Source organism: Sciurus carolinensis, chromosome 8, assembly GCF_902686445.1.
Source record: "Sciurus carolinensis chromosome 8, mSciCar1.2, whole genome shotgun sequence".
NCBI classification, from domain to species: Eukaryota; Metazoa; Chordata; class Mammalia; order Rodentia; family Sciuridae; genus Sciurus; species Sciurus carolinensis.
In genome coordinates this window covers 66,951,637-66,976,583 of record NC_062220.1, presented here as the reverse complement: position 1 = coordinate 66,976,583, position 24,947 = coordinate 66,951,637, and the positions used below count along the sequence as shown (strand labels likewise).

The 24,947-nt window shown below is 35.3% G+C and overlaps 1 protein-coding gene across 1 annotated transcript in view; it reads left to right on the top strand.

Moving 5' to 3' along the window:
• Nucleotides 1-1,270: 1,270 nt before the first annotated feature.
• Nucleotides 1,271-24,947, top strand: part of Nampt (nicotinamide phosphoribosyltransferase) — a 32,935-nt gene continuing 9,258 nt past the window's right edge. Inside the window, exons 1-7 of the mRNA XM_047560596.1 lie at nucleotides 1,271-1,554; nucleotides 9,484-9,640; nucleotides 11,208-11,311; nucleotides 13,226-13,354; nucleotides 18,498-18,656; nucleotides 19,180-19,316; nucleotides 23,611-23,836. Of these exons, the coding sequence (XP_047416552.1) occupies nucleotides 1,498-1,554; nucleotides 9,484-9,640; nucleotides 11,208-11,311; nucleotides 13,226-13,354; nucleotides 18,498-18,656; nucleotides 19,180-19,316; nucleotides 23,611-23,836 (969 nt within the window). The 5' untranslated portion in view covers nucleotides 1,271-1,497. The remainder of the gene's footprint in view (nucleotides 1,555-9,483; nucleotides 9,641-11,207; nucleotides 11,312-13,225; nucleotides 13,355-18,497; nucleotides 18,657-19,179; nucleotides 19,317-23,610; nucleotides 23,837-24,947) is intronic.

Genomic DNA, 24,947 nt, shown 5'->3' with positions numbered 1-24,947 from the left:
TAAACATGGGGTCAACCAAAATAATAATAATAAAAAAAGGGAAACCTCGTTTCAAACCTTGTTACTGAAAATAATCGAAATGTATTTGCAGTATTTACTACCTTGGTAAGTGCCTGAGGATATTTTCCAATTCTATCTTTGCCCTATATTCTACCTACCTATATAAATAAAGGCAAGAATATGTATTGACTTCAAGACAGTCTGGACCTAAAGTCTTTGAAGAAGTATCTATCACCCATGCTCCTAGTTTCCCTGAGCTAAATGTTCCATTCAAAAGTTCCACCATCCCCTTCCCCAGGGAGAAAAAAGAGGGGGGAGATTTTCATTAAGCTGCTTTTCTCTGCTTATAGCCTATAAACCTAAATCTAGAATGTTTTTAATGAGCATGTAAAGGGACTCAATATCATGTCAAAATGCGACTACGAATGAGAAGTGAGTGGATGGTCTCATGTATTTGGGTGAAGTCATCAGACGTCATTTCACTTATCTGCGGGGGTCGCTGACTCGTTTTCCAGGATTTACCAAGTATAAGGGTAATAAAGTCAGTTTCGCACCCTGTCAAAGCCGTGGCCAGTTGCCTTTTACTTCCTGGCAATATTTGATTCAATTAGGTCACGTCCCTTCAAAATCTGTGAGGGCTGAATTCCTCCTCCGCCTTACGAAATGGGCTCTTTTCTCCAGGAAAGTCAAAGCATCCTTCACAGGATCAAAGACCTCAGTCATGGACGAGTCGACGAAAGTGGAGTCCAAGCGTCAAATTAAAGGGGGCCCTCAGACCTTCCTCACCGCAGCTCCTCGGATTTTAAACAGAGAGCTAGGAGGATCAGGAGGGATGGGGCCAAGGGCTCCATCCTTGACCCAAGAGGGAGACAAAAGTAACTGAGCGTGTGCGGAGACCCGGCGGGAGCAGTGGCAGGGCCCCCCCGGACTTCAGGAGGACTCGGAGAACCTGCCAGGACTCGGTAGCAAGTCAGGAAGGTCCCACGCGGCGCGGGCCGACGGGCTCGCTGCAGGAGGAGCGAGCCTCGGAACGCCCCCCAGGCCCCGCCCCTTCGCGCTGGCCGAGAAATGAAAACGAGGCGAGCGCTCAGGTCACGCGCCGCGGCGGCAGGCCGCTCGGGCTTCCCGGGCCGGGCGTCTAGGAGGAAGAGCGCGTGCCTCACGTCCTCCCCGCCGCCCCGCCCCCTGCACCCTGCGCACGCGCGGCAGCGCCCCACCCCTCGTCCCCGCTGGGGTGGGCGGGGCGGGGAGCCGAGAGGGGAGGTCGCTGGACCTCGCCGACCCTAACGTGCTAGCCGCCGTCGCCCCCGCCCCCGTCGCGTCACGACTCCCGGCCCGCCCTTCCCTGGCCCCTCCCCAAGCTCGGTTCCCCCCCTTTCCCTCCTCCTCAGACCGAGCGGTGACTTAAGCAACGGAGCGCGGTGAAGCCCATTTTTCTCTTTCCTCGCAGCCGCGCCGGGGAGCTCGCGGCGCGCGCCCCCTCTGCTCCGGCCCGAGATGAATGCTGCCGCAGAAGCCGAGTTCAACATCCTCCTGGCCACAGACTCCTACAAGGTAGAGTTCGGGGCGGGGGCAGGGGAGGACTGGGGGCACGTCAGAGACGAGCGCTAGGCTGCGGCGGCCGGGTCTGGGGGCGCAGCGCGAGGCGGCCCCGCGGGAAGGCGCGGCGGCGGCGGCAGCGGGATGGGGCAGGTGGAGCTGGCGCCGCAGTGGAGTAGAGGTGGGTGGAGGAGGGATGGAGGGATGGACGGCTGGAGGCGGGGCCTGGGGCTGTGCGGTGGGGGGGCGCGGCCGGGGTCTGGGCTCCCGGCTTCGGGGCTCCCAAGGAGCGCGCCGGCGTGCCGGAGCCCTCAGCCTCCCCTGGAGCGGGCCTCTTGGCCCCGGGCTGGGTTGGCCTGGGCGAGGGCTCGCCGGAGGACCCGACCAGTTAGGTAACGGCCCCTGGAGCACGGCGGTGGAGGGAGGAGCGGGCTTTTCCCCGCCGAACCGGATCCCGCGCTCTCGCCCTGTGCTGTGCAGGTAAGTCCTTTTCCAGACTAAGAGGTGGGAGAGGTCCTGCTAGGGCAGCTGGAGCAGCCGTTTTCCCCACCCTTTGGCTCCGGTGCGGGAGACACGTTTGTGTCCGGTAGCCTTGCTGGATTCTCCCCATCCCACTCCACTGGGCTGCGTTTCAAACTCCTTTGCACCTAGTGATCGCTCACGCTCCTGATCCCTTGTGGCAGAAGCCAGTGTGCTCTTGCACCTTTGAGGTCACTACGATTTCTGTAAAAAGGAAAGTGAAAACACGAGGAGATTCTAGAGGAACTGGAGTTTTAACACTGGAGAACTTGTGGAGAGGGAAATGACACAACATTGCTTTGGTATGCCTATTGGACACTTTTATGTGTAACTGTCTCATTTATTTTATTTGAAAACAACTAGGGAAAAATCTAGCAAATACTCTTTCTCTTAGTTTCCAAATTATATCAAATACATTGGATTATACTTTGACCAGCTTTTGTTAGCCAAGACACCTAAAAGATGAGATGTCAGACCAGAAAACCCACTTTTACAAAATAAATTTTAGTTTTAAATTTTAGTATGTACTTTTTAACGTGGGGGTTGGAATGTAGTGATAAAGCATTATACTTTCATGTTTTTGTTTTCTTTTTGTTTTTAACACTTCAATATTCTGAGAGTATTTTAGAGAATTCCATTTTACTTAAGTTCTGTTTTGTCCATTTCTCTGCAGTTGCCTTAAGATTATGTTAATAGTACTTAGATACGTTTTCATTTAAATAGAGCTAAGATTCAACTTGGTAATCTTTCAAATGAAATTTTAAAGTGAAAGTATACACTTGCAAGATCATTGTAATATCCAGTATGGTCCTTCACTTGACCCTAAAACCTTCTTGTGTTCTCTTAGTTCAAAAGTAATGTTTTTAGTATCCTGAGTAATGATTTCAGAATGGTCTCATTCATGGTTCTGTAGAATAATTATTGTCTTAACTAAATCTTTAAAATAATTTTCAGATTTTTTGTTACATTTTGTCTTATGCAGTGATTGAATCGTAAATGAGAAATGTACATGGAAGCTAAGTCTATCCTAAAAACAAAAGGGAGTGCTGTTCCTCTAGGCATTATACATGAAGAATGTAAAACTGGTTTAACATCAGTTTTCTGGGATACATTCAATTAGAATAATGAATTACCTTAATCACTATTGCCAAGTCATACTTATCTACACTATTAGAATTTACACTCATTAAATAAATTTCAATCCTGCCTATTTTCAAGTCAGGTTGCTATATCTTTTCCCATCTTATATGAAGTCTTTCCAGAAGACTTTCTTCTTAGTACTAGCTTTCATTCCCCACCCCACGCCCTAAAAAAAAAAAATCCCTCAAGAGGATCAGATTGATTTGTTTTATATCAGGAAGTTCTAGCCGTACACTAAAATAGATAGTGTGTTCCACAGTAACAGTTAGTCTTTAAGTTTCATTTTCCTTAAATTTTTAGTGGTCCTTGTAGCCTGCTTTCTGTTTTTGCCTTTTTACCTTAGGTAAAGAAGAAACAAAAATAATAATACTGAGGTTAAAAGTAATAAAACTTTTAGTTGGAAATTATATAAGAATGTTACATGTCCATATCAGTTTCTTAAAAACTCTTGGCCAATTAAAGTAGGGAACTAAGTAGCTAAATGTGTTGACGAAGACAGCAAAATATGTTGATTTTCTTCTAGTTTCTTTTCTGGTTTATCCCCACTCCTGGTAATTGTTTGTAAAAAACTACAGCAGAAAATAGCTTTAACATTTCTGAACATTTTTCCTATAGCAAATTAATGGAATAGTTAGTTGGTCAATTGTACTGTAGTTGGAAAGGACAGATAGTACACAAAACTAATCCTTAGGCATTGTACACTTTAAATCACATCTTACAATGGTTATAAAATGTGCTATCCAGTGTAGCTTGCTTCTCAGAAGACCATTTATAAGCTGTTTATCTAAAACTGAGCACATTTTCAATTATTCATTTATTAAATGCTGGAAATTTAGAGAATTTTCAGGAGTTGAATAAACAAACATTCAGGAAGATTTTACTTCCTCTAATGACTGAATTAACAAACCTTAGAAGTTTGAGCTTTTTTGAGGAAAAGATTTGGAGACACATGAGAATTATCATACAGGCAAATTAGTTCTGCCTAGAACTTAAGCTTCCCACTGTCTTCCGCTGAGATGTACCTGTTTTTCATAGTTGCCTCTGTCTCGCTGTTTCTGAACTGATATTAAAGTATTGGCATAGCAGCACCCATGACAGCCTGAGCTTCATGTGGAAGAGGAACCTGCTTCAGTTTGAAAACTTATCTGTGCATTCTTATGATGGATTCTTAAAGATATTTGTGTTATTTTGCATATATTTCAGTTTTCCCAGTAAGTTTTATAAGGGAAAATTGGGCAACAAAAATGATACAAGTAAGGATTTACTTTATAGTAAATAAACCGGTTAGTAAATAACTTTATAGTAAATAAATCGGTTAGTAAATAATTTACGAAAGTACAGGAAGCTGGTGTCCTCCATTATGAACTGATGAAATTTGATTTGAAGGAGTGGCAAAGGAGGTACAATTGGTTAAAAATTTTGCATCAGGGTTAAGAAAAGCAATATAATGATCATATGTAGATGTCTTTGGAATTTCATTCTTTCCTTCAAATAATATAACCCCCAAATCCTTAAACCATACTTACGGTTAGTGCTTCAGAGCTGAAGAGCAATGAATTATTTTCAGGGGCAACAGACAGATTTCCAGGACTTGAGAAATCGTAAATAGTACTGAAAAGAAGAATCATTTATGACTTTTGCTGTTTCAAGCATGTTAGTCTTTTGTTTGTTTGTTTTGCTTTTTATTTATTTTTTGGAGCAAATTAAAGGAAGATTGTCAGTTGAGACAGGGTCTCACTAAGTTGCTGCAGCTGACCTCACACTTGTGATCTTCCTCTCTCAGCCTCCCTGAGTCTCTGGGATTACAGATGTGAGCCACTGTGCCTGGCAAGCACATTAGGTTTGGAGAGGCACAATGCAGGGCTAGTACGTTCTCTTCTGATGCCTTTAGATGTTGTATAGGTAACGTAACTTGCTGTGTGACCTTAGATATGTTACCTCTTCTGCTTTTGTATACATAACTTTTTTAAAAAATGTTGGTTCTTTGTTATGACTTCTCAAAAATACAAGAATAATTGAACCACAGGTTAGTAGTAGTTGCCTTTGATCATGTGATCCTGTTGTGGGAAGAAAGATCTTGGAATGACATCTTATAGAAAGACAACCTCATGAGACATCTAGAGAAACATCTAGAGAAAATTACACCTTTCAGAAAGATTGTATGCAACTTAAATGTGCCTCATAATTTTTTTCAACTGTCATACTTGGAACAAGGATATTTAACCTTGAGAATACCATTTTTTAATTTAATTGCTTGGCCAACACTTCCTAGTGGAAAAACTGCCATTTATTATAAATACAGGGCTAGAACCTTTTAATTCTAGGCATTGAAATAAGATCAGTTATTTTTACCAAGTATAGTAAATTTTAGAAGCTTAACGTTTATTAGGTAAATCAATCACATAACTGTGAAATTAAGTTCTATTAAAAAGCTACATCTTCCTGTGTTCCTGTATTTACCATACGTGTATTATATAAGCAGCACTCTATTACCTACAGGAGGACCATGTCAGTTTAGGAGATTTTGTTAATGGTAAGGTCGGATGAGGATATTATTAGATATCTTCTGTTTTGTCTATATAGTGAAGAATTTTATGTTTATTGTAGAACCTTCTCTAATGATAGAAGTTAAAGCAGTACTAAAAAGTTAACACACTTTAAGAGCTTCCTTTTTGTCTTTCTGAATAAACTTCTTGTTAGGATTACTCAGTATATAAAACTGAGCTCTCAATTTCCCCACCCATTCCTCCAGTCTTGTCTTCCCTGACTCAGTAAATGGCACCATTATTAATCTAGTCGCTTAAGCCAAAAATCTAAAAAAATCTTTAATTCTTCCCTATCATTATTTTTCATATCCAACCCCTCAGCCTAGTTCTTTTTCCTTCAAAAATACTGGTTCACTTCTTTCATCTTGTCTAGTATTGGGCAGTAGTCTCTTAACTCCTGTTTTCACTCTGAGCATCCTGTAATCCATTGTGTGTGTACCACCAAGCTGATTGATCCTTTTAAAATGTGAATCACAGACTAGTGATGTAATTCAGTGTTAGAGCATGTACATGGCATGGGCAAGGCCCTGGGTTCAATCCCCAACATCAAAAAGTTAAATAAAATGTGAACCAGATCATATTCACCCCAGCTTAATATAAAATCAAAACTCCTCATGGTAGCCTCTTTAGCCTATGATCTTATCTCTGTCTCTGCCTACCTCTGATCTTACCATACTCTCAAGAACGCAGCACACCAGCCTTTCTTTTGTTATGTCCCTTATACCAAAGCATTTTCTGTCTTATTACTTAGGCCTTGCTCCTGTCACCTCAGAGAAGACTTATCAAGTCCCCCAGCTCATCATTCTTTTTACTTTCTCATAACCTCTATCTTGATCTGAAATTATTCTCTTTGTATATTATTTTTCTCTTCCCCCGGTTAAACCTTCATTAGCCCTGTGACAATTGAGACCATGTCTATTTCACTTCCCAATCCTCTGCATCTGAAACATAGTAATGGCTGATACATAGTAGGTACAGGGTATATATTTGTGAATGTATTAACTGTTTATAACAATTTCTTGATTTATGTCATATCATCCCATTTTCTGGTGACAATTCAGTGTCTAGCTTAGCAGAAAATAAAATGAAGAGGTTAGTAAATTAGCAAAACTAGAGGTGCCATCTACTAATTTTATTCTTTGAATATTTACCAAAAAACTGCTTAAAAAAATTTTTTCCCCTTAAAACAATGTATATATACCATATAAATACATCTAAATATGCTCTTTAGTCTTAAGGCCTTTAGAGGTGTTAGCAGATGGTTAATAGTAAATAATGCTTCAGTTTGTGACTTTGCCTAAACAGTTTAAATTCTTTACATTCTCTGAAACAGTTCTCTTAAGTTTCTTTAAGATTTTAGAACATACTGCATTTCTAATTAAGCAGCTTAGAAACTAATTTTGTACTTATAATTTGTTTTCATACTTAAGCAAAGGTGGGATTTTAAAGCCTAAGTTAAGACCTTAAAATTATAAACGTAATTATTGTCCAGAACTGTATTTGTCTGATGGAACATTTTTAGTATAATTTTAGATCCTGACAGAGTTAGTTTAAAGATATTTTCATTGAATTTTTGACTGCTCAATCTTCTCAAAAGAGGCAAATAATTAGCCTTGTAATGCTTTTAAATCCATGGTAAGATGCACTGTTAAGTATCTGAACAATAAAGAAGGTCAAACTATTGAGAAATCACACTTGTGGATCTGACTTTTATAAACTTGCACTCTATGACCCAGACCTTGCTTTCAAATTTGACTTTATCATGGGTGACTTTTCTTCTGTCTCACTACTTACCTCCACTAAAAGAGTTGGAGTTATTAGATTGTAAGCTGTACATTTCATTTTTACATACACCTTGGGTATATTTTTAGATAGAGGTTTTTCTGATCAGTAGTTTAAGTAGTTGAAGTAATGACCTTGCAGTATTTATTTCTAAAATATCACTCATATTTATCTCATTTTGAAATTTGTTTTAATTGCTGTGGGTTCTGTATTAACTCTCCCACTTAACTACTTAAACTGACAGTGATAACATTCCCTGGGTTCTGACCTTAAAAAGCCCAAACATACATGTTTAGGTTTTGCCGAGACCCAGATATCTCTTATAGCTAGCAAGACAGGGTTCTAAGCCTCCTGCAGAACCTAAGCTCTCAGATCACATATTATTATAAAGATTTGGCCCAAGATTACCTGTGTGCAACAGAAAGGAAGCTGTAAGTAGACTACACTGGAGAGGAAACAGAGGATTGCCATTCCGAAAGTGGCCATGGACTTGGGTTCATTTTGGAATGCTTATGCCAAGCTATCTACAGGATAGAGCCAAGATTTACTGAGATTGAGATCGTGCAACCAAATAAGACGTTGACCTTCCTAAACTTGGGACCAGAGCTAAACAAGAAAAATGGTTTCTATTTACAGTGGTCATCTGTGAAACTTGGTCCACAGAAATTTTTTCCACCTTTGCCAAGATTCACCCTATACCGTAAACTTTAAAACTTTATTATTCATATTCTTTCAACCAGGCAAAAACATGTTATTCTTCCACTTATTTGTTTTTTATTAGTTACATGTTTTAATGTGGTAAAAACTGAAACAGACTCAAATTATGACACTTTTTATTTTCTTTAAACAAAAACAGATAAATTTTCAGTGTGGCACTTACCCAAGTTCTTAGAAATTTGTGCTGAGATCTCTTCATATTTTTAAACTCATGACGATTTGATGTTACATTGTATAGGAATTTATTTTTCAATTTAGTAATTGAAGATAAAGATTACAAAGCAGGATTTTATTTATTATTTATTTATTTATTTATTGCTGCTGCTTTCATACAGGTTTTCATAGTGTTGCTATGAAACCTGGATGGGATCATCCTCGGTACCTCATTACATATAAATGAAGAGGTGGTCATAAGAAGTCACTGACTTAACAACATACCACATTTAGATAGTAGCAGTACAGATTGAGCGTTCCTAATCTGGAAATCCAAACTGCTCCAAAATCTACAACTTCTGAATATGAATATGACATCACAAAGAAAAAATGCCACACCTGACCTCATGTGACAGATTGCACTCAAAACATGGGTGCGCAGTATAAGGTATATATGAAATACAAATGAATTTTGTGTTAAGATTTTGTTTCTGTCTACAGGATCTCATAATTATATATAAATATTCAAAAATACTAGATCCGAAGTACCTCTGGTCCCAAGTGCTTCAGATAAGAAATACAAATACATTATCTGTCCAAATCTGCTAAGTTTCAGTTCATTCTTTTGTATTGATGGTTTGCTCCCCCGGCAGCTGCTTCTGTTTTTTGATTAAACAGCTGGCTATTCCCCAGAACAAGTGAAATCCTTTTCCAACTTAGAAGCCTTGTACCTACTTGAATTCAGACTCATTGTTTATAAAATTTAGTAGCCTATTTGCGTTTTGATTTTAAGATACTGAACTATTAAAATTATCTTAAGTAACATACTTATTTTAATTCTATATGGCCAGGAAAAGAAGCTGATCAAGAGCAAGTACAGAGTCGTTTCTCTGGTTTTGAAATAACTTCAAGCCTTTTCTGTTATTGTTATAATTTATGTTCTATTCTTCTGATGGTTTTGTTTTGTTTTGGTGGAGTGGGGGATTGAACCGAAGGCCTCACACATGCTAGGCCAGCACTTTACCATGCAGCTACATTCTTAGCCTTTTTCTAGTATTTTCTAACTTAAGTGTTTTTCTTTATATAGGTTACTCACTACAAACAGTACCCACCCAATACAAGTAAAGTTTATTCCTACTTTGAATGCCGTGAAAAGAAGACTGAAAACTCCAAAGTAAGGAAGGTGAAATACGAAGAAACAGTATTTTATGGGTTGCAGTACATTCTTAATAAGTACTTAAAAGGTACTACTTTTCCTAGTACTTTAAAATACTGCTTTTATGTAGTGTATTTTTTCTGTTATGTTATTTATGAAGTAATTTTTAATAGTCGAATTTTGGATATTTAATTATTTTATTTTTGTTTTGTGGTGCTGAGAATTGAACCCAGGGCATGCACATGCAAAGCAAAGCTTTATTTCTGAGCTATATCCCCCGTCCTTAATTACTTTAAACAAGTATTTTAGGGGTTCTTTTAGAATTTTTTTTGAGTGTTAATTTGAATGCATTAGATCTTAGAATTTAGCATTTATGCTTGGTGTCCTCAGTATGAGAAAAGTTTTCTGAAACGGATAAGTTTTGGAATAAAATTTGAAAGTAATGTTCAGAGGCTAATCTGGTCTGCTAATAGTCTTTATTCATTAATTCACAGTATAGAATTTATTGACTTGAAAACTCATTTTGAATTATGGTAGCAATTATAACTAGAATATACTGCTCAGTTTTACCTATAAGACTTATTTTTCAAAACTACCTATAATTGTGGACTTAATTTCAAATGCGTTTTAAAGCCAGGAAATCCCCCAAGAATTTCTGTGCCTTATTATTTGAAAGATTATTTCTTATCTATTTTATAATGGGAGAAAACAGTTCCCAAAGACCTTATACATCTTGCAAATTTTGTAATAAAAATAATCTCAAAAATGAATATAGATTGTTTTAATTTTATACAAATGATAAGTCTTTTCCATTATTCTTGGTTATTTGAAGATTAGACAGTTCAGATGTGCTATGCTATTGAAAACCTAGCTTAGGTATCAGAAGTACTTCTTTGTGGCAAGGTTATTTGAAGATCAGACAGTTCAAATGTGCTATGCTATTGAAAACCTAGCTAGGTGTCAGAAGTACTTCTTTGTGGCAAGGTTGCCCAAGGTATATTAAATGAGTTTAGTAGTTAATTTGTATAGTTTTCAAAGATCGATGGTATACTCAATTCAGTTCTTTAGTTTGAAAACTGTATAGAATATATATATATATGATTAACTCTAGACCAGCCTTATTGTAAATCGTTCTGTCTTTTTTAGCTCCCAATCATCCTATAAGTAGGTACTCTACTATTATTAGCCTTACTTTGTAGCCAAGAGAAGAAATGTATATGGGGGTGGGCAAAAATTACTAGGTTATTGGTCCTGAAGATATCACATTCTTTATGAATAAAGTGAGAATGTTCACCTGGAAAAACATAAGAAATGTTTGAACCATCTCAAAAAGTATCTAAAATAATAGTTAATTTATTGTGATTTTTTTTAAAAATACAGTGTAAGTAGTAATTTTTTTTTCTGTTGCCCATCTGCTTTTAAAATAAATTAACCTTTATGCTTTGAGTGATTAGAATTACAAATTTCTATTTACAATAAAAAAAAAGAATTATAAATTTCTTTCTGACTGCTGTTGACAAGGCATGAGTCATTTAACCTGTTGTTCTTTTTAATCCATGAAATGAGTGAAATAGTTAAAGACATTAATTCAATGACAATTCAGCAACTCACAGAATGTGTTTAGAAATATAAACAGGACATGTTTATCCTTTTAGGTAAAGTAGTGACCAAAGAGAAAATCCAGGAAGCCAAAGAGGTATACAAAGAACATTTCCAAGATGATGTATTTAATGAAAAGGGATGGAACTACATTCTTGAGGTAAAAAAGTGGTTTTGTGTTTTGATCTGTTTCTGTTTTATATGTAGTTCAAAATTTCTTACAAAGGAATATGAATAGAAGATTAGAGTGTGATTAGAGTTCTGTTTGAGATCTGAATATAATTGCTGTATTGGACATTCTTGTTAAAAGATACTCCTAACATTGATTCCCCTCCCATGTAAATCATTAGCATACAGTCTATAGTAGGTCTAGGTAATTCATTATATTAAATGAATTATAATTTAAATAACTTTTTTGGAAATGTAATTTAATCCATTCTTGAAACTATACCTAAGAACATGTAATTATTTGTAAAAGTAAATTAATAAGAAAGGGTGTGACTATTTGGCAATTTCAAATTTTAATTCTGTTTTTTGACTGAAAATAGGTGCTATATCACTACATGATAATTCTGGGAAATTTCTCTGAACGTTTAGAATGGTTTAGTATAGATTCACTAAGTTGGTTTTTATTCTTTATTATACTTCAATATTAATATCTACTATGTTTGAATTTATTGCTTAAAATTCTGAAATGCTAAGAAATGGGAATTGAATTGTAAGAACTGAATGTCGTCTAATGATTTTTGTATTTTTGCAGATAGTCTGGGAATAGAATCTGTTGGCATCTCACAATGTTGTGTTAATTTACATCTCAAAAATGAAAGTTTTCTTACATTATACCAGACTTAAACACACAATAATCAGAAATACTTTAACTTTGCATGCCTGTTAAAATACATAGTTTTACTCTTTGGTAATTATGAGTCTTTGTAAAAGTTAGGGAAGCACACTATGCTGCTTATCTTAAGTTAGGTCAATAAAGTTTTTGGGCAAACTCCTGCACAAAATACAGCAATCAGTTAGGTCCTGTACTTACTACTATAACTTTCATAGTGGTACATCTCCTCTGTGTTATGTGTTCAGGAAATCTTAGAGAATCATAGGTTCTCTAGAGAGAATCTTATCTACCCCATTTTACAGTCTTGAGACCTAGAGCTGTTGAATGACTTGCCTAAGGTCTCCCATTTGCTTTTGAGTCCAAGGCAGGACTTGTAAAACAGTTTACTTTCTGCTATGTCATGTGCTTCTTATTATGAATATTTTCTCTTTCATTCAATTACCTTGTTCCAAATCACATAAATTAATAGGACTTCTGAAATAACTTGCCTTCCTTGCCAAAAGTTAACCACAACCTTGAGCATAAAGCTGGGGAGGTATATAGTTTAATACCTAGTGACATACCATGTAGCACACTAACCCTCAGCATAATTTTGGAGGGAATTATTGTAGTAATAAGAAGTTCCTTAAGTCACATGTGGGTATTGATCACCAAGTGCTGAAATTAGCTATCTCGTGATTTCAGGTCTTTTAGAATGAAGAATTTATTTAAGGTTCTTTTGCAGAATCTGCCTCTTTTCCCTCTCTCTCACCCTCACAGCTTCTTCTTCTGCCTTCTTTTATCCTTTAGTAGCAGTCCTTTATTTTGTCTTTTGCCTTTCTTTTATGAAAATGACCCATATAAAATAAAGTTATTGTCCTTGGAATATTTTTCAAATGTTAAAATAAACCCTTCCTTTTGGTTTTTTGTTTGTTTGTTTTCAGAAAGAGTAGGGGGGAGACAGGTTTTGATTAGTTTGGAAATACCTACCTCTTTTAGTGGTAGATGTCAAGAAATACTTGACAGCATAAACTTAAAAATAGTGTCTGTGCTTAAGTTGTTAATAATTTTAACCAATTTTATTTCAGGAGGCTAGAAATAGTCAAACTGGATTATTGCTAACAATATAACAGCATCTATGATTGCAATTTCCATGACAATAAATTTAGCTTCTGTAAAATGTAAAGAACATTAATAAAACAGGCAGTTGAGCATCATCTGTTGAATGAATGAATGCATTATGTCTCCTACCAGAAGTACGATGGGCATCTTCCAATAGAAGTAAAGGCTGTTCCTGAAGGGTCTGTCATTCCCAGAGGAAACGTTCTTTTCACAGTGGAAAACACAGATCCAGAGTGCTACTGGCTTACAAATTGGATTGAGGTGAATTGCTTTTAGTTTTTTAAAAAATTCTTACTTAATAGTAATTGAAGATAAGGACTATTGGGATTCTAGTTGAGAATTTGCTACTAATAAAGTTATGTAATTTCCTACAGTTCATTTAACTTTTTCAGGCCTCAGTTTCCTCATCTATAAAATGACAGTTGGATTAAGTGCTTTCTAAGGTTCTTTCCATTGAATTCTAATGTGCTGAGATTTTATGTAAATAAAATCATAGATAATTATTATTTTTAAAGCTCAGTTGGCTTCCATTTTATTTATTGTAATTCTAAATGTATAGTAGAGCAAAATTAGAAAAGGAGCACAGGTATACCTAAGACATTTCATAGATATTGTGTTCCATTCAGACTAGTGGAATTTTATTTCAGCTTTTAATAATTACTTTATTTTCTCTGATGTTTATATACCAGGTTCTACTCTCTGGTATTTCTCAGCTTCTCATCTAAATACAAATAAGATTCACTGTTCATATGGTTTAATTTCCAAAACTAAGAGACAGGCACATTATGAACTATTAGTCTACATTATAATGCTTTTTTTGTTTTCTTTGCATGTATACCTAAGTAGTCATGTTTTCACATAGTTGCAGTTACAATGATGGTAGGTTCATAACATTTTAATATGAATTTTATCTATAAATGGAAATACTGTAGCAAGTAACTATAGAAGTACCACCTTACCAAGAGACGGTTTACTTCATTGTTACAACTAACTCTAGTTATTTTATTGCTTAAATTAATTGGTTATATTGTAAAATAATATATTTGAAGTTCACTTTTTAAAGACTGAAGAAAATTTGGAAAAGACATCCAAGAATATGTTTGAAATAACATTTTTTACTAAGTTGATAGTAAATTTAAAACACTGTTAGAATCTTGACAGACCATAAACTCATTAAAGGTCAATAGTCAAAATATACAATTAACTAAAATAAAGTTAACTTTGAGTTAACTATGAAAAGAAATTGTATCTTACTAGTTTTTTACTGTCAAATTTTGATTTTGAAAGAATAGTATTATAAAAACACAAGAGTAGAAAAGGGGTTTTTTGGTGAGTTTTTGTTGTTTGGTTTGGGTTTTTTGTTTTGTTTTGTTTTTGGTAGTGCTGGGGATCAAACTCAGGGCCTTTCACATGCTAAACACACACATCATGCTATTGAACTATCAGGGTAGAAGAGTTCTTAACTATATATCACTTAGACTAACTTTCTATCTTAAAAGCCCAAGGATCCCAGACAGGAAGAAAATTCATAATCTGTGGATAGACTTTTTTTTCTTTCTAGTTTTTCTGACCAAGAATTTCATCAATAGATAGTTCTTTATGTCTAATTAAACTTCCCTAAAGCAAGTATTTATGAAAGTAATGAATTAGTTACCATTCTACCTTGCTTCATGTACAGTTTCCTGTATCTTTTTTCTGAAAGTGAAAAATATGCCTTAAAAAGAAATGTTGAATAACTATTATTATTTTGGGCACTGGAAAGCCATAAAGTAAAAAGTTTTATGTCAGACATCTTAGAGTGGTAGTTTGTTAACAAATACATAAATATCCTTTTTAATAAAAGAAATTATTAAATATGAATCCAACATTAAATTTTGGTTAAGAAATATATATAACCCCTAGTTTTTAGTAGCTTATAACCTGAAACAATTTTTATTGAGCTTACCTTTAATATATGTTATTTTAAATCATTTGAGTCACAGGCAAATACTTTTATCTAAGGCACAAGAATTATGGTCTAATTCTATTCCTTGTAGTTTGATAAGTTCTTTTTTTTAAATTTTTTTTTTTTAAAGTTTACTCCGAATGCTCTATCTCCAGAATAGACTTCTTCATAGTCACTTTGCATCCTTTGGGGGGTGTTTTTGTGTGAGGATAGAGGAAATTCATCCTATCCTTATCAATCTCTAACCCTCTTTTTATCATGTGGTATTTGAAATCTGTTATCAAACCCAACACACTTGAAGATGTCGTAGATTTAAAACATTTTAAATAATAATACCAAGTAGTATTTCTTTCATTTCCCTTTCCCAGTGCATGTTCTAGGTATTTAATAACTATTCATTGATTGTTATTCACCTGATAATAGTACACTGAATTTAAAAATACACTAAAATTACTGAATGGCTTGATTAGTTTCAGTATTGGTGCTAAAAGAAATCTTAATCCTCTCATCAGATTTCAAAACAAATTTAAGCACACCTAGGAGTTCTGCAAAGTGTCTCAGACATATAAGGGAGCTAAGGGGCAAGCACCTTGGGTTAAATTTACCCCTTTCATTCACCAAAAATCAAAACCAAATATTTCTTGTATTAAAAGTAAAAAAAGATTTTAAAATGATTTCAGTAATGAAATGTCATCATTTTACAGATGGGGAAACTGAGGCCTTGGAGGTGAGCAGACGGGTGAACAGCGAAAGTGCCACCTTGTTCTGTACCACACCATTTCTCACTCTGTAAAGTTCTTATCCTGCACAGTGATATTGTAGCGGACAGTTCTGAAAGGAAATTTATAGGTTCATTTACTTAGTCTTAGTTTTCATCTAAAAATTTTATCTTGATTTGTGTGGGCACATTGCTATTTGGAAAGTTCCAACAAGGCCTACTTCATTAGACCTCAGATTAACCCAAACTAACTTGCCTTTTTTTCCCTTGCTTACACCTACAGTGATCTTTTTAAAAGGGGAGTGATTTTATTAAGAGTATAATTTAAGCTGATTTTGTTGGACTATGGAAAGGAAATGGTGATGTGAAGGATCACTGTGTCTGATAGTTATTTCTCTCCTTCCCTGGCATTTTTCGAGGGGTAAGGTCAATCTTCTACCTTTATAACTCAACTAGAGTTTTTTTCACATTGTGTTTTATATCTTCTCATACTCCTAGATAATATTGTGATATCTGAGTTGAATTAAAATGAGAGTTGATTGAGTTAAACTCAACAGATAAATATCAATTAAGTACCAGCTATGTGCCCCCCCCCCCAAAAAAATGCTGGACACAGAAATTAGAGTAAGATACATCTTATTAATGGCCTTTTAGGAAGAGAGGTAATTCATTAACTAACCACTAATATGAAGAAGTAATGCTGGGGTAATACAAGAAAAATAGGTAATTCTGTTTAAGGAATCATGAAATGGGAGGGATTGCTTTTAATAAGTGTAAAGTAGGGTTGAGGGAATGGACCAGTGTTTTTAGAACAAACAGTCCATTGAGGACTATATTGTAAAGGTACAACTTATATTAGGAGATAAACTTTTAGATGATAAATACTGTAAGATTACAGAAAACATAATTCTATAGATTTGGCTTTTCTTCCTTATGGACAGTAGATGGCCATTAAAGTTGTTTGTTTGTTTTTAAAAGAATGATTCAACATGAATAAAACTTGCTTTAGAATGATAGCTAATCAGAGGCATTATGAAGAATAAATCACAGAGACCAAAGATTAGAGGTAGAAGAATGATGGACACTGGCAGTAGAATCAAAAGAGGAATTTCAGAAACAATATGATCAGAGATTAGAGGTGATTGATTTTAGAGTATAAGTTAGGAGTTGCAGCAGCTTTCTGTTGTGTAATGAACTCCCCAGAACATAGTGGCTTAACAAAAATATTGTTTGCAGTGATGCTGTGGTTCACTGGATGGTCCTCTGCTGATCTTGCTTGGACTTATGCATCTTCATGTAGCTGAGGGTTCAGCTGGGGCTAGGCATTCTAAAATTGCTTTACTACCATGTTTGGGACCTTAGCACAGACAGCTGAACACTACTAGGCTTCCATAACCTAGGCTCCTTCACAGCATGATAGATAGTTCTAAGGGCAAGAGTAGAAATTTCAAAACCTAACAGGTGCTTGGAAGTCACACAGATGACTTTTGCTATACTCTTTTGGTCAAAAGCATACTGAATCTAGAGATAAGGAAATAGATTATTTCTTTAGGAGAAGAGCTGCAAGTGCTATATTTAATCAAGTCTAATACTATAATATTTTACTTGTTAGATGGCTAAATTGACAAGTCTAAGATTAAATCATCTTTTTGTTTTTACTTATTTACTGATCACTTAGCTGGTATTTAGTAAAAGCTTGGTTTGTAAAATTTAAGAAATTAAGTATCTTTTTGGTTCAGCTTAGGCATTGTCATTTTAGCAGCTCTTTCTAAAATAGATTTGAAGCTGCTTCAAATAACATGCTATCAAGTTTATATGATAAAAATAGAAATTATCCTAGAATGGCAAAGAAGTAATTCCCTACCCAAAATAATTAATGTTATTGCTGTGATTAAGCATCAGACTTTGTTTGATGTTTCCTGGCAGCTAAGAAAAAAGAAGAAACTAAGGAACAGTTCTTACCAGAGAATAAGGACCTAGCAATTTTTCCATTTTCTAATTTGAGAACTTATAGTCACCCTATTACAAAATAAGTCAGTGACCTTGCAATTGTACAGCATATACAGAAATGTTTTATATAGCTTTCTTATAAAAAATTTTGATAAAAGCTAAGTATATAAAGCACAACATAGTAAACAATTCTTTAGTGCTAAAGTATCTTAAGTACATGAACTACCAGTAGTCTTGTTAGATCCAGAGAAACTTAAATACTATCCTACCTAGAAGGGTAAATGAGTAACTTTTTTAAACTGGTACTGTTCAAGATGTAGTCTGTAGTAAACCAGTACTGGTTCATGACCTGTTTGTTGCAGGCCCACGTTAAATGCAGAAATAAAAAATAAGCATGTAGAAACTTTACAATAATTTGACATTGCCTTGACATCTGAGTATGAGTGTAATTTATAAAACTATCAGTCCATGACAGATTGAAAATCGGTCCTTCACCATGGTCTTTCAAAATATTTGCTTCTTTGGAGCTCTGGATAGAAATTTGGTAACTTGAAATTCTCTGCTGTTAAGGGCTTGGTGCACTTTTCTTCTTTGCTGTTGATTTGAGAGCTGAGCTTTGTATTATATCTGAAATGCACATGGTAGGCATCCTGCTGTTCAGTTGAAATGTCTAATTGATATTCCTAATAGTGTGGAAGTCCAGAACATTCCTCCAGAGAAAGCTAGGATTTTCCTCAGGAAGAACCCAGTATTTTATGTGTTAATGTTTATGGTTAATTTTGTTACTACAGACTATTCTTGTGCAGTCCTGGTATCCAATCACAGTGGCCACAAATTCTAGAGAGCAGAAGAAAATATTGGCCAAATATTTGTTAGAAACTTCTGGTAACTTAGATGGTCTGGAATACAAGTTACATGATTTTGGCTACAGAGGAGTCTCCTCCCAAGAGGTAAGAAACTGAAATAAATCTTATTTAATAAAATGTAGATTGTCCAGTGGAGTACTACTATAAATTTTGCTGGACATTAGTTGGATTAGTATAGACTACCTTTTGAAATTCCAAAGATTCAGTCAACAGATAACATATATTAAGCACCCACTATGTGTCCCCCTCTGTTCAAGGCATATGGGCTGTTGCCTTCCAACAAGTGTCCCAGGCCTTGATATATTAAGTGGGGGGATGGATGGACAGACAAACAGATACAATAAATGCATCACATGTCAAATAATGCTGCAGAGAAGCACAAGGCAGGATACAGGAAGAAAGAAGGATGGCAAGTAAAGGTGGGAAACTAATAAAAATAGGTCTTTTTGAGAAGGTAACAGTTGACTCCTTGAATGTTTAGGAAAAACAGAATCTTCGTACTATCTGTTTAAGAATAGCTAAAGACAGTAATTCCCTTGGGAGCTATGCTAAATGTGGGCTTAGATATGGGTTTTCTTTTTGAAATTTTGGTTTTTTGATTTTCCAGACTGCTGGCATAGGGGCATCTGCTCATCTGGTTAACTTCAAAGGAACAGATACAGTAGCAGGAATTGCTCTAATTAAAAAATATTATGGAACAAAAGATCCTGTTCCAGGCTATTCTGTTCCAGCTGCAGAACACAGGTAAAATTTTGTTTTCATCTTCCTATTAAACATTTGTTTTCTAAAACTAACTTTTTCAGTTTGGTATTTGTAACTCAATGATGTTTTGCATAACTATAGAGTATAGTGTTATACTAAACCTTCATGAACGTAAGCAATAAAAATTCAGTGTTTATACTTTGTATAAAAATTAGTATCAGGGAGATTCAGAACTTTTAACCACCTTAGTAAAACAATTTAAGATCTTTTTCCCAACACTTATATTGCCATATAGATTTTATGTAAGGAGTGTTTTCGCTTACTGTATTTCCATGTACAGAGTTTCTTCACTAAATGAATACTGATCACTCTTTTCCCCTTATCTTTGTTCTTGCAATCGCCATCCAGATCCAGTAACTTCAGTTGTAGATGAAGAGAAGAGTATTCACATTCTTAGGATTTTTTGCTCTCAAACCATTTCCAGTTAAACTAGGAAGAAATTATAATCCAGGCTACTGCTACTTTAATCATAGAGCTAACTTTATTGAAAGTAAATGGAGGTTTTAAAATGTATATCAAGGGGTGTTTATGATAATTTTAGTCATTTGGAAATGTTTATTAAGTCTTATAACAATTACTTAATCATTTGGAAATGTTTATTAAGTTCTAGTTCTTGAAAATTGCAGGATGTTAAAACTAGCAGTGAGTTTAGAATAAAGCTAAACTTTATTTGTTTATTTTTATAATTATTATTATCCGATGCATAACTGATCAGCTTTCATGTGCAAAGCAGTCTGCTGGGTGCTACAAAGGATAGAAAGATAACAAAACTCTGACCATATCCTTAGGATAAAAATAGTAGACTAGTAACAGTCTGCTCTGTTGGTAAAATACTTCTAAAGAGGTATAATTAAGTTGCTATTGTGGTGCAAGGCAAGGAGAAGAAGGATATATTCCACTGGTAGGATCAAGACAACTTTTTTCTAAAGAGGTAAGATCTTGATTTTTGAAGGAATGATAAAATTTGCGGCAGATATTGGATGATATTCTCTGAGAAATAGTTATTGCTTGTTTACTATGTGTCAAGCCTCGTCATTTAAGAGGAGAGTATAGATTGATCTCGGAATAAAGGCTGAAACAGATTTTGCAGAGAACATACGAGTAGATTGAGAACATAGATTAAAGTTCATAAGAACCTTCAAATTCATTTTGACATTGAATGTGAACTGTGTGCACATCATGCTAGTTTATCCTTAATTAGGCCTTTTTTAATGAGAGCAGTCCCTGAAGTTTTTGAGCAAAGAAACAATGTTATCAGAGACATACTTTAGGAAATTATTTTGAAAGCAGGATATCCTATGGATTTAAAATAGGAAAAACCAGAAGCTAGATTTTAAAGGAAACTTACAACAGTCTTGAGGTGATGAGGTCCAGAACCAGGTGCCTAAATGACTGAGAAGGAGTAGATAAATGTAAGCAGTAACTTAAGAGAGAAAATTGCTAACACTTGATGATATGCGTTGAGGTTCAATAGAGAGTAGATTCAGCCAACATTTTTGAACATTGCTGTAATGGTAAAGTCTTGTTGAACACTTTCATATATGTTTCAAGACACCACTAATTAATGGGAAATTAAGGATGTTTATGACAGATAATTTTAGGGTTAGAGCATTTTTATTTGAACTTACATATACAAACATCTTTTAAAATTTTAATGTAGTAATCATATAGTAGACTCTTCACTGATGATTTTGTTTCATAGTGATAACATCATAAACACACCATAGATCTGAGAATAAATATAATATCTACTTTAGGGCATTTGTGTTAAAGTGAAAAGGACACTATATGAGTGAAAATCCAGTTTTCTTTTACGGTCCTATAATGCTTACTGTATTTGACTTCTTGATATATAGGAATAGTTCAGATAGTCTTAAATATCTTTTAAACAACATAGTACAGTGAAAAGAGCATTGGACTGAACGTTGGGAACCCTCCCCCCCGTCCCCCCCATGACCTTACAACTGACAGGGGGTGGCCTTGGGCAAGTCATTTATCTCTCTGTTCTTTATTACCTCATCCAACCAAACAAAAGGAGGAACTAAAATATTATATCTCTAGCATCAGAATTTCATCAAGAATAAACACATGTAAATTAAGCTTAAGAGAACTCAGCATTACTATTATTATTATAAATAGTTTTTTGAGAGTATGAGAATCCAAACATAGAAATAATTTAGTCACATGACTTTTCTCTACCAGCTTTGGAAAGGTATTGATTTTAATTTGATGCGTGAAATTTGGAGTAGTAAAATGGGTAGAATTCATGAAACAAACACCAAACATTTACAATCTTCATAGAGAAATACTGACTAGAAGAGGAGGTGTCATGATGGGATTGTGCAGAAGGGGCCATTGGACATGTCTGTGGGATGATGAGATGAAGATACTCAAGCTCCTACCTCACACAGTAGATCCAGAGCCAGAAGAAAAGCATGGGCTACCATACAAATATTGGAAACCCTCAACACTAGGGTATTTTTGAACCCTTTAAGTGTTTCACTCAGATGTTACAGAGGATGACAAGTGCCCAAGTCAGAACCTTGAAAAGTACTAACATTTTGACAAGTCAGGTGGAAGGAGAGCACAACATCTGGGAGAGATTAAAAAGGAACCATAGATGTGGGAAAAATTAAACGTGGGAGACGTCATTGAACTCAGGGGAAAGAATGCTTCTGAGTTCACATACCATAGAGAAAGCAAGTAACATGAGGACTAAAATTGTCAGTTATTTGTTAGATGTGATACACATCATGAGTAGCAGAGTTAGATGACTTTATTGATGTAACTTCAGAGAACAGTAGCTGTATAAGCAATGACCTCTAACTGAGGGAGTTTATTCTTACATTGTAAAACTCTCTAGAGTTGGTGTTTATTGAGCTGAATTCTCTCAGAAAGAGGACAGTAGCATTCTGAATATGAAAAGGGGTTTCTCTTCATCCATATTGTACTTTTCTCTTCAGCCTGCAGATGGTTGCATGAAGTAGACAGCTAACATCATAGCAAGTGGCAGCCTCTGTAGTTCTGAGAGTGTTCACTATTAAATAGTTTTTATATAAATGAACTCTTAATTAACTTCAGACAAGACTAGTCTCTGGGTAGCTAGGCCTTTATAGTTCTGACATGGACCTGCACTCAGCTACTCCCAGCTTACCACTAACAGTATGATAAAAAATGCTTATTTCTAGTCCTTTAGAAAAAGAATTACATAAAATGGTAATTGCAAATTTAAATTAGTATAGCTCTTTAAACAGTTTTAAGGTAAATTTACACTTACATGGGCTTTATAATGAATGAGCTTTTACACTTTCCATTATTTCACTGAAGAGAACAGGTAGAGGTCCCAAGACTAGAAAATTAGGGAGAGAAAAAATTGACATAAGAAACTGGTAATAATTTTCAAATTCATTATTAAATTCTGTTTAAAAATTCTTAAAATTATATATTAACCAACAAATGTTTATAATTATATATGAGCTATTAAATCAATTCAATAAGAAGAACTATTACTGAGGACATTGCAAAAAACCATGCTAGTCATTCTTGCCCAATAGTTTGAAACTCTCATACTTTATTTCCCATCTTATTATGTTTTGCCCCCAAATAAACATTAAAATTCTTATTCTTTGGGCATGTATTAATTAGTAGATAATCTGTAAGTGAAATAAATGACTGCCTCTTACTGATCATTTGAAGATACAAGACAGAGTTAATTGACTATGTTATAGTATAAGTGCCTCTAACTATAAATTTTTGAGAGGTTAAAAAAATGTTCCTACTATCATTGGTAGTTTCAAAAATTCATGGAAGAGAGCCAAGTGCTTGCGTTGCCTAGCAAAATAATGGAAGTATGTATTCATTCTTTGTACTGTCTTGGCATAAAGTATGGAGGGCATTTAGCAAGAACTTTTTAGCTTAATGATTTTAAAAGAATAGATTCCAGAATAACACACACACACACACACACACACACACACACACACACACACAAACACAAACACAAACATGTTTTTTAATTGGTCGAAAATGACTTAACAGCTAAATAACTTAATAACTTCTGAAACCAAATAAGGTTACTTAAAGTTCTGAAAACAAATTGGCCAAGAGAAGTTTGTCCCAAATATTACATTTACCTTATGACATGCATTTATTAAATTAAAACCCTCACCTTCTCTGTGACGTTGATGATACAGATAGTAAACATAAGATATAACAGTGCTTTAGGAATAGATGATGTGTCTGCTAAGTAAATCTGTATTTTCATTTTGTTTTCTAGTACCATAACAGCTTGGGGGAAAGACCATGAAAAAGATGCTTTTGAACATATAGTAACACAGTTTTCATCAGTGCCTGTATCTGTGGTCAGCGATAGCTATGACATTTATAATGCGTGTGAAAAAATATGGGGTGAAGATCTAAGACATTTAATAGTATCAAGAAGTACAGAGGCACCACTAATAATCAGACCTGATTCTGGAAATCCTCTTGACACTGTATTAAAGGTAAATTTTAATATGTAACTTGATTATTAAAATGCTTGTAGACCAACTGCATCAACACTACTCTTAATTTGATTAGTATACACATCATTTCAGATCTTTATGGACGAATCTCCTTTTTTTCTTTTAAGAGTTACAGTCCAGAGAGAGTAATAGATTTGCCCAAGGTCACACATTAATAACAGAGAAAGGATACTAAGAATAATGGGTTACTTATACACTGTCAAGTAGATAGTTTCTGCTCAATTGATTATTTTTTTCCTGTGTACCTTCAAAATCAGTTAATAGCATTACCATTTTAATCCGTGTTGTAGTCACCAAGTATATGGTATCTTTCTTTTATCACAAATTATTGTTTTTTTGAAGACAACTTTGAAGCTGTTAGTACAGAAATATGTACAGTGTGATGTGGAATAAGTATAATTAAAAAATACTTTTCTACTTGTGGTTCTTTTGCAATACTGCTGATTATTAACATAGCAATATTGCATTTTTTTTCAGTGTTTAAGACTTGTCTTCAAAAAGCACTAATAAGAGCAGTATTACTAAATGCCTCCTACTAGAAAAATATTGTGTGAGGTGCCTTACATTAAGATGTGTCATTTAAACTCAGCAAAATCATATAATAAACATTATTCTTTCTGTGTTACCAGAGAAGAAACAGAGCCTTATAGTTAAAGTGACTTGCTCAAGGTCACATAACATGAAAAATAAGGATCCCAATTATCCTTTGTAGTCTTTTGACTGCCACCTTTCTACTTTCCCAGTTTTTCAGCTAATGAACAGAAGATAAATTGCCCCTTGTGAAGAGGAGACTTAGATACAAGGAGGCCTTTTCTAATTCTATTAAATGATAAGCCATTCTGAAAGTCTTGTCTTAACCTGAAATATTTGGTTTTAGCAAGCCAAATGGGTTTGACATTTTTATTACATAATAAAAATGTACACAACTAGTTAGAAAAACAGACTGAACCAGCTGCGGTGGCACATGTCTATAATCCCAGCAGCTCAGAAGGCTGAGGTGGGAGAATCGAGAGTTCAAAGCCAGCCTCAGCAAAAGTGAGGTGCTAAGCAACTCAGTGAGACCCTGTCTCTGAATAAAATACAAAATAGG